Source organism: Pinus tabuliformis, chromosome X (assembly GCF_031772625.1).
Source record: "Pinus tabuliformis cultivar Carrire ecotype Pingquan chromosome X, CPIR1, whole genome shotgun sequence".
Classification (NCBI taxonomy): Eukaryota; Viridiplantae; Streptophyta; class Pinopsida; order Pinales; family Pinaceae; genus Pinus; species Pinus tabuliformis.
Window position 1 is genome coordinate 1639863966 of NC_142308.1, and position 10899 is coordinate 1639874864.

At 38.7% G+C, this 10899-nt stretch overlaps 1 protein-coding gene across 1 annotated transcript; it reads right to left on the reverse strand.

The window, feature by feature from the left end:
• Nucleotides 1–3733: 3733 nt before the first annotated feature.
• On the reverse strand, nucleotides 3734–4552 carry LOC149146319 (uncharacterized). Its single transcript, XM_089452718.1, has one exon. The coding sequence runs from the start codon at nucleotides 4550–4552 to the stop codon at nucleotides 3734–3736; it is 819 nt and encodes a 272-aa protein (XP_089308844.1).
• Nucleotides 4553–10899: the final 6347 nt, after the last annotated feature.

A 10899-nucleotide genomic window follows, 5' to 3' on the forward strand; every position in this document is an offset into this window, starting at 1 on the left:
ATACCTGTCTGTCCTCCTTTATTCTTCATTACTCCTACATTCTCCCAGCTGCTCCTGCCGTACCCTTTCTGTACCCCTGATGCCACCTATCGTCCTTCCTCTTCCATTTATCCTGACTTCCCACACTCCCTCTAGATCTTTCCTTAATGATGCCTCGGTTCTCTCTACTTCCCCCTTAAGTGGCCCTTGCCCCGTCATCTGCCCTGCTCCATCACTTATTTCGCTCCTGTCCTTTCTTACGAATATGATGTCTGTTCCTACCCACTGCAATCTTCCCCACAATTATTACGTCCTATCTAATTTTGGCCGTTCGCCTCAAGATTACCATTACCACCCTTATCGTCGTCAAGTAATTGTTGTAATCTGGCGTGATCCTCTGGGAGCAGCGTATCCATTCCTTCATTGTCAATCGACTTTTCCCTATTCTGACTGCCCTAGTTCACCAACCGGTCAATTGGTTTATTGCCCAAGCACCTTACATGGGAGGGGATGAGATAGTCTATTTTGGTCAGGAGTTTCCCTATTTCTCCGATGAGCCACGCTGTTCGCTAGCTCTTACTAATTTTTTCCATTGATTTTTGCTATTCTAATTGCCTTACCATGTCCACCACCAATTTTGAGTCTCCCTCAATTTGGAGACTCTTAATTTTTACCTGTATCGCAATTTCCAGGCCTTGCTTCAGAGCATGCAGTTCCGCTTCATTATTAGTCGCCTCCCCACAGTCCATTGCAAATATTCTCAGGGTGTTACCACAGTCATTTCTAAAGACTCCCCCAATACTTGCTTCTCCCTCGTTGTGTTTGGCAGCACCGTCAAAATTTAGTTTTGTGAATCCCTGTGGGGGTTCTCTATACTTTGTGATTTCTACCACCTCTCTGACTTGGGTTTTTCTTTGGACACTCCCGCTTACCATACTCTGGTTTACCTCTAGTCTCTTCATGATTTTCTCCTCCATTTGCGATGCCTGCTAGTCCTCATCCTTCCAACTCTCCATTAAAATCGTTTCTCTCATATTCCTGAGGGTTTGCTCCCATATGTCTGCTGGAGCTCAGTTTTATGCCTTGAAAATAACATTATTCCGTGCCTTCCATATGTTCCAGATCATGAACCCAGTCAAGAGGAGCCACGCACGATTTACCACCAAGTTTTAGTAAGGTTTCCTTGGCCAGTTTTCTATGGTATTAATGATGTTTTGATAATTTCTGTGATGGTGCTCAAACAATTTGAAATAGCTTTCCCACAAGGTGTTGTTGACTATGCATCAGTTCATCAAGTGCTCCATAGTCTCCTCCTGTGAATTATAGAGCGCATAGCAAGACAGTCCTTGCCACCCCTTCCTCTGTATCTGGTCCCAGGTAAGCGCCCTGCCATGTAGCATAGTCCAGACAAAGAAGGACACTTTCAGCCAATGTTTAATTTTCCATATATTTTTCCATTTTTTTGTCTCTACCTGTTGATTCTGTTTAGATTTGTGATAATATCCTTCTGTTATTGAGAAAGTGCCTTGAATTCTGGTGCCCCATCTTAGAATGTCTGGCCCAGTTTTTGAGATGCCATCTCTTTCTAATAATCTTGCCATCTGTCTGTGGCAGGGGCCCTTTCTCAGTCTTCTTTCTGCTTCCAGTTATGCCAATATCCTCCTACCCTTGGTTTCCAGAATTTGCCTACAACCTTCTCCTTTGTCTGGGATGTGAAATCATGGATGGCTTGAAGGTTTTCCTTATGGATGAGCCTTTCACTCTGCTGCCATGATTCCTCCCAAAACCTGGCTTTATCTACAGCTCTTATCTCCCAAAAAATATAATCTCTTATCAGTTCCTTGTTACCCCTTTCCAGGTTCCAAATTGCAGAACCTCTAGCCTCTGTTTGGCTTCTCATTTTGTCTTTGGGTTCCCCTGTTACCTCATATTTCGTTTCCCATATCACCTTCCACAGATCTTGGCCACCCTGAGTCCACCTCCACCAAAGCTTCGTTGCCATCACTTGGTTGAGAATGAAGGGGTCCCTTAATCCTAAACCTCCGTCTTTGGATAACCTACTTAGCCATTCCCACGAAATTAAGGCCCATTTTCTAGTCCTGCTGGTTCCCTGACAAAGAAATTTCTTGAACATGGTGACCATCTTTTGACTAATGGACTTGGGAATAGCTTGACATGAAATTTGGTAGATTAGGGTAGCCTACAGAACAAATTTTAATAGAATTAGCTGGCTGGGGGAATTCAACAAGCGAAAGGTCCAATTTTCCATCTTGTTCCTGATTTTTTTAATTAAGGGTTCCCAATTAACAGGCCTATATTGGTGCTCATTCAACATAATGCCTAGGTATTTTGTCGGGAAGGTTCCAATCTTGAACCACATGGTGAGCACCAAGAATCTTTGGATCGCTAGCTGGGTGTTAAAGAAGAAAACTTCAGATTTCTCCTTATTAATCTCTGTCCCAGAAGCTTGATTAAATTCAAATAATGTTTTAACAATCTTCTGGGCCTCCTTGAGCGTGGCCTGGCCATATAACATAACATCATCGACGAATTGCTGGTGCGAAACAGGGAGATCATTCCCACATATTCGTAGCCCCTTTATCTGATCCCTGGCGACTTGGGCCTTGACCAGCCTACCCAAACCTTCCGCGGCCAGGATGAAAAGGAAAGGAGACAGGGGATCTCCCTGCCTTAATCCATGCGATGGGTTGAAGGCTTCGGAGGGGGTACCGTTCAACAAGACTGACATTACTGGGGAACTTACCATTGACAGGATCCAATTTACCCATCTTTGATCAAATCCGTGGGCTTTGAGAATGCTTTCCAAGTATCTCCAGCTAATGCGGTCATACGCCTTAGCCAAGTCTAATTTGATAAGCATACCTGGGTTTCAGGAATTTTTCAGGGAGTGAATCACTTCCTAGGCCACTATGATTCCATCCATAATCTGTCGCCCTTTGACGAAGCCTGTTTGTTCCTACGCTATGAGCTCTGGCAGAATCGGCTTGAGTCTATTTACCATAATTGAAGCTAGGATTTTATACACTACATTACACAGGGATATGGGCCTGAATCCCTGCGGTTCGTCCGAACTTCCATTCTTTGGGATCAAGTCCAAGAAAGTGGCATTTAGTCCTTGGTGAATTCATTTAGAACACCTTGATTCGTCCTCCAAGTCTAACAAGTCATTTCCTATAAAACTCCAAGCTGCTTGGTAAAACTCAATGGTAAAGCCATCGGGGCCCGGTGCCTTATTCTTTGCCATTTTGTTAACCACTTCCTCTAATTCATCCTTGGTGATTACCCTGAGCAGAGCCATGTTTTGTTCTCTGGTAACTTTCTTAGGGATATGTTGGCAGACCCTATCTATTTCCTCTATTCTGTTAATGTTTGGTTCTATTAGGACGCCTTTGAAATACTCCGCTAGGAGCCGTTCCATATCTTTCTGCTTCATCACTCTGTTTCCTTGACTATCTTTCAAGGAGAAGATTCTGTTGTGATGCCGGTGATTCAGCATCGCTTTGTGGAAGAATTTGGAATTCTTTTCTCCCTCTCTTAGCCATTGGACACGAGATTTATGTTTCCACAAAATTTCTTCTTGTTTGCATCTTTCCTCCAGTTGATTGATTACCCTGCCTTCCTCCTCAGCTACCTCCTCATTCCTTTCGTCTTTAATGATTTTTTGTTGTATTTCTTCCAGCCTAGTCTGAAGTTTACCTTTCTCCTACTATATATTGCCAAATTCTTCCCTATTTCATTTCTTGATTTTGCTCTTTATTTCCTTAAGTCTGAGCTGGAACGAATGCATTTTGTTTCGACCTTCTGTTCCCATCTTACTTTCCTGCCACCAGTTCTTTACTTTGTCCAAGAAATCTGGAGCTCTGAGCCAAAAGGATTCAAAATGAAAGGGTCTCTTTTTATTCTGATCATTCAAAGCTATTTCTAGCTTGATTGGCCAATGATCAGACCCTATAGAGGGTAGGATAGAGGCTTCATAGAAGATATCCAGCCCAATTATGTACTCCGAGAGTAGAAATGTATCTAATCTTGATGCGATTTGTTTGGCCCCACCACTTCTATTTTTCCAGGTGAATTTCCCATTTATAGTGGGAATATCTACCAACCTTAATTCTGTTTGGACATCTTTGAATCTTTCCATCTCCGGATCTTCTCTACTTATTCCTCCTTTCTTCTCTTCTCTTGATGTTATCAGGTTAAAGTCCCCTGCAATAATCCATCTCTCCTCTTGGTGCATGTTTTTAATTTTTTCTAAATGGGTCAGGAATAGGCCTCTATCAGCCTGGGTATGGGGCCCGTAGATAGTTGACACTGCCACCCATTCACTTTTCACAATGAGTCTGATTCTTCTAGTCAGGATTCTTGGCATTCCTATCCACCAATCTGATAGGATTTCTGCTGGATTCCAAATAATTGCTATCCCACCTGCACTTCCTTTGGCGTCTATGGTAACTTGTTCATATCTTGGTTTTATTTTATTAAGAATTTCCTCCATCTTCTGACCTGAAATTTTAGTTTCTTGAATAAGCATGATTTGGGGTTTGTCCTTCCTCATTCTTGCTGCTAAATGTCTCTGTTTCCCTCTGTTTTTTAGGCCTCTAATATTCCATGATGTCAAAATCATTGATTAATTTGGGATAGGTTTTGAAACACCGCTGATAGCGGTACCACTCTCCCTGTATTCACCAGCATTTCTCCCATTAATTGGATGGAGTCCTTAAGATTTTTCCTTCCTCTTTTTTCCCCCCCTTTCCTTGACCTTGCTGATCTGTTCTGCTTTCCCTCTGGCTCTCTTGATATTCTTCTGGCATAGCTATACCTTTTTCCAGTTTGGCCTTATACTGCTAAAATGTTTTTGCGTAAAACCTCTTCTGATCTTCCGGGATGAACCTCTCATCCAAGTTCCTCCATTCATTCAGTAGTTTTCTTAGGACTTCTTCCTCTTGACTTAAATCTTCCCTGTTTGTCTCTAAGTCCATCTCCATCTGTTCTATTAGTTCTTCCTGTTCCTTACCTTTGTCCATGGTCTCGCTTGGGGCTTTCCTTTTTGTGTGGTTTCTTTCACTACTCGCGCTATTGTCTGACTCCTTATCCTCTTGATTTTCCATGGTTTGGTCCTCCTCTTCGCCCTCTTCCTGTAATATTTCAAAGCTATTTGATTTCTCTGGGGTTGATTGTTTTTCCTTCCTGTCTTCCTTGGAGATTTCTTTGTTCATTTTCCATTTACTTTTCACCTCTTAGAATCCTTCTTGATCAACTAGCCCTCTCTTTTGCAAGTTACTTCTCCCTTTTTCTTCTTCCTGTGTAATCAGACATTCCTTAGCCAGATGGCCATGGTCATGGCACCTATGGCATCTAAATGGTATGTGCTCATAGTCTAAGTTTTGCTGTCAGACTTCTTCATGATACTCTAGTTCCACAGAATCTAGGATGGGGTTAGCTAAGTTCATATAGACACAAATCTTAGTGAACGAGGTGTACCTTCCCTTCCTCATGGTTTCTACTATTTTCACAAAACTTCCTATTGAGTTTCCTATCCCCTACAATATTTTTGGATCCTAGAAGTCTATAGGAAGCCCGAATAATCGAACCTAGACTGGTGCTGCTAGAAATTTCTCCTTATCAGGGTTGTAGCATTCCTCCCAATAACGCATAAACAGACCAGCATTATAATAGAAATAGGGATCATTTTCAAAAAAAAATTCCTCATCTTTTAGGTTTGAGAAGATTACCGTAAAGAAACCCTTCGCTCCCAGCTTGAGCTCAATGTGGCCTTGGGGCTGCCATTTTTGCTGAATCCACTTGGTAAGTTCTATTTTTGACGGCCAAACTCCCACGAACTTGCAAATAAGGGCATGATCCTTCATATAACTTCTGTACCCTTCCAGTTTATTCGATGGAATCACAAACTTGGGTCTCTCCTTTGCACATGGCAGGCATCTTCCCCTTCAGCCGGCCTACCAGGTTGCTCCCAGCACCGGTCCAGCGCTCTGTTTCTCCTTTGTCGCCTCACTATTCTGACCGTCTCCTATCACAGTATCCTGTAGGAGGGGATCTCTCCCCTCTTGACGTCTTATGTCATGCCTTTTTTCTCTGAGATGTCAGCCTTTTCTTCTGCTATATCACTCTGAAGTCTGCACCCTAGCCGATCCTTCACTCCTCTCCAAGGGTTTTACCGTCGCGCCGCCATTAGGTTTTTGGTTGCAGAGCATTTCACGACACTTGAAATTAACCCTACTTTCAGGTTTAGTCAAATTTGAAGTTTAGGGACATGTTGATTTAAATTCCATAATCAACGAGTACACTTTCGTGAAAATTGTGTTTATGGAAAACACGAGAGAATCAGATTTATTAGAGTTGGGAAGGAAAAGAAGAGCAAAAAATTAGAGCTTGTGCATACAAATGTATGGGGACCTACTTAGGTATCATCTCTCGATGGCTCTTGCTATTATGTTACTTTTATTGATGATGCAACTAGGAAAACCTGGATTTATGGTATTTGGAATAAATATGATGTGTTGAAGAGAGATTCCATACAGGCTGGAAGAGTATTTTTAATTAATGGAAAAACCTGTGAGCAATTTTTGAAACCGACGTTTCGGACTAGCTAGGTGAGTCCATCATCAGGGTAATGAGATCTGTATTTTGAGAAGAGAGAGTCAAGAAATGAGAACCTATTAATAGAAGGATGGATAGATAACCTAGGGTTGGAGAGGTCGGCTTGATTTTCCTCAATTTATTAATAAATGGATAAAAATAATTTTAATTTTGTTTTAAATTATATTTTAATTCATTTTTTTTTTTTTTTTTTAAACTATATTAAAAATACAATTAAATTACCTAAATTAATTTAACCTACATTAAAAATAAAATTAATTTAAACTAAATTTAAAATAAAATCAATTTAATTAATTAATTAATTAAATTAAATTTTAAATTTAGTTTAAATTTTAATTAATTAATTAGTTGAATTTTTAGCTATTAATCTATGCATATGCATATATATATATATATAGATATATATATATATATATATATATATATATATAATATATTTATATATATGCATATATATTTTAATTTATTTAATTAATGAGTTGTAAATGGTGTCCTAAGGATGAATTTGAGGAAATTAGAGTTACTTTAATTTGTTCAGCAAGGGTTTCCACATATTACTTAGTTTAAGGCCATCATCCCTATTCATATTATTAGAAGATTTTTCAATTTCAATTGCCTCTTTAATTCTTATTTTTAAATAGTGTTCTTCCTTGTGGATTAATTTAGCTTGTTCCATGCATATATAGTGAGAGGAAGAACTAGCGTGCTCTGCAAGGCCTAATTTGTGAGATCTATTTCTAGTAATATCACTAATGTGCTCTTTTAGTCTTACTCCAAAGGATCTCCCTCTTTCCCCTATATAAACTTTACCGCATGAAGAGGGAATTGAATAAACGCCTTTGTGACTTTTTGGGTCGATTGCATCTTTTGCAGATTCAAGCATGTTTTTTATGGTGTTAGGGGGGGTGAAAGCTACCATAATGATGTGCTTAGCGAGAACTTTGGAAATTTTATCAGTGGTACCTTTGATATAGTGTTGTGGGGGAAAGTATCCAACTCGGAATGACCCTAACCCACTCTAAGGGTGACAGTTCCTTAGCAACAGCTGAAAGCAAAGCTATCTAAAGTTTCTTCTTTATGACATGCAAGAGATAAAAGGGAGAGATCCACTTACCGATGTCTTGCGCAAATGGTCGATCCAATCTCCTTTGATTGCCGCTTGCTCCCAACTCCAAGTCTTTTCACAGGCCCAGCTACACGAGATCCTGCAAACAAGACAAAGAAAGGAAACTACAAGGGGCATGCATTCATAACTGATTCAAGGATTAGCATAAATCAAATACGCAAGTAAGACAATACATCATTGAAACACATGCGAATAGAAGAACCTCAAATGCTTTATTAATATATGGAAGTAAGGTTCAGGCGGTGATGCAACCATGAGAGGTCCAATCCAGCATCACCTTCCCGACGGAGAGAAATCTCTTCTTCACCTCCCTCAAGCAATCACCCAATGCTCACAACTGTAAACCAACAGCAATTCTTTGCACTAAATTCCGCCCCTCTAGATCCCATGGGATGAGATCCTTATATAGAGTTTTGGAGTGAAGATAAGTCAGCTTGATGTGTGACTTGTTGTCCTCTTCAACTCCAATTGTTCTTCAGTTCTTCACTTGGAGTTTCTGCCTTCCACTTGGAGTTTTAGAAGCTCTTAACTCATCATTAGGCAAATCTTATGATCAAGTGTCTTTTTGGAAGCTTCCTGGGCACTGGCACATTGAGAAAAAGATTCCTCCACATGTCAAAGTACGCCCAGCGCAGGTAGCCTTTGTTGCACTTGCGATGCAGCGCAGGTAGCCTTTGTTGCACTTGCGATGCAGCGCAGGTAGCCTTTGGAGCAGCTGCTATGATCCAAAATTGACCTGTTTTTGAGTGTTTTTCAGTGGAGAACTGATTTGCAGTGCTGTGGTTTGCTGACCTTGTTCCTCTAAGGGTAAGAACAACATGTTTAGGGACTTTGGATCCCTTAGATTATTGACATTTCATGCTCCATGCTGTAAGGCACAAAAATGTCTATAACATATAGGGAAGGGATATTCTAAGGTTTTCCAACGATTTCTTTTTGTTTTGTTTATTGGCTAAGGAATCTTTAATGATTTTGCTGATGGTGTGATGTTAAAAATTCAACTAATTAATTAATTAAAATTTAAACTAAATTTAAAATTTAATTTAATTAATTAATTAATTAAATTGATTTTATTTTAAATTTAGTTTAAATTAATTTTATTTTTAATGTAGGTTAAATTAATTTAGGTAATTTAATTGTATTTTTAATATAGTTAAAAAAAAAAAAAAAAAAATTAAAAAAAAAATTGAATTAAAATATAATTTAAAACAAAATTAAAATTATTTTTATCCATTTATTAATAAATTGAGGAAAATCAAGCAGACCTCTCCAACCCTAGGTTATCTATCCATCCTTCTATTAATAGGTTCTCATTTCTTGACTCTCTCTTCTCAAAATATAGATACCCTGATGATGGACTCACCTAGCTAGTCTGAAACGTCGGTTTCAAAAATTGCTCACAGCTTTTTCCATTAATTAAAAATAAATATGATGTGTTTGATACTTTCAAGAAATGGAAAGCTTTGGTTGAGAATGAGACAATAAATAATTTGAAGTGTCTCAAATCAAACAATGGAGGTGTTAGCCTCACTCTCACATTAAAAAAAAACATAATTCGAAAAATATTAAATTAATTAATTAAATCACGAAAGTTGGATTTAATTCCTAACATTCTAGATTGGGTTTGTTCCTCAAAGTTAGGAGTCAGTTTAGGTCTAGTTGGTTAAGAGATTCTCTCCAACTAGTTAGGCTGCTAAATTAGCGTATGGTTGAGATATTTTCTCAACCAAAGTGTCCAAGATAGACGCACTATCTTGAGACAAATATCCTCTTGTATTTATATTTGTGTTATACACATTATTTTAATAATAGGAATGAAAGAGAGGAATGCAATCAGTCCTTTTCCACCATGTTTATGTCTCTGATAATTTATAGTGTTTATTTTGTTTAAATCCTTCATGTGGTATCAGAGCCATGTGATATTTGTGAGAGACGATCATGAGCATAAGGGTTTTCATTTGGTTGTTTTGATAGAGTAGTGATACATTGCTCACACCAAACTTCTGAAACAATGACATAGAGATGTGACACTCTTGCAAATCGATGGTTTTTTGTGGAGGAGAATGAAGCAATTTGTATTTGAATGTGTTGAATGATTGATGGGTTTGCATTGGGAGACTACCAGCTAGAGATTATGTGATTAAGGAAAACATGTTGCTTGGAATGAGGGGATGTTTATCCGAATACGATGTGATATCAACCTAGATAGACTTGTCACTGTAAATTTCAAATGACTTTGTGGCATCGGAACTGCACTTCACATACTTACTGGTTCGTGTTTGATGTAATGGGCACTTGCATGATCTTTGTGGGACAAATCATGGATTAAAATGCCCAGACCATTAGCTTCTTATGTCATGTTAACAACACAAGCATTCAAAAAATTGTTGCATGTGTTAGAAGCCACCTGTAGAAGCCTTCTAATAAATAACTGTCTGTGTTCAATCAAATAATTTATCATCAAAATCCTGGAAATGTAAAGCTCAGTGGAGACAATGTATACATGTGAAGAGCTATTGACCGTGCTGAATAGAAACATTGTGTTAGAAGTAATTTCTACTATAATAGATAAATGAAGCTACGTTGAAACTAGATGGTACTTTAGACAAAGTTTAACCATCTCTTAAAATTCACTGCTAAACCAAGCTCTAGAATATCGTTTGCCTTATTAAGAATCATTACTTCAAGTTCTTCCAATCCAAATAAATGTGCATTGTGAAAATGATCTATCATCCTTCCTAGCATTGTATTAGGCCGAAATACATTTAGGATGGTAAAGTAATCTCTCCAACACTAGTAAATGTAGTTGTATTTATGGATCGAGTAATGGAACTTCCACATAAATCACGTTGAGTTAATTCCAAAGAAAGGAAAATTGTAATTGAGAATTGGAACAACATTATGATCGATTGGAGGAGGAGATGTTGGTAATTCCCAAAGGACAAGTCAGATCGCAAATACAGAGAGGAATCCTTCAATACACTGAATAAATCGCATAAAAAATTTCTCCCTGCAAGCATATCCATTATATTCGTAAGCAGAGAAGTCTCTACGTGAAAATTTTGGAGACTGTCACCAATCGATGCTCTCAAATCTAGTTTGATGTATATCATTGGTATGAAATGAGTTGGGCCATTGACTCACTGTAGTGGTAGGTC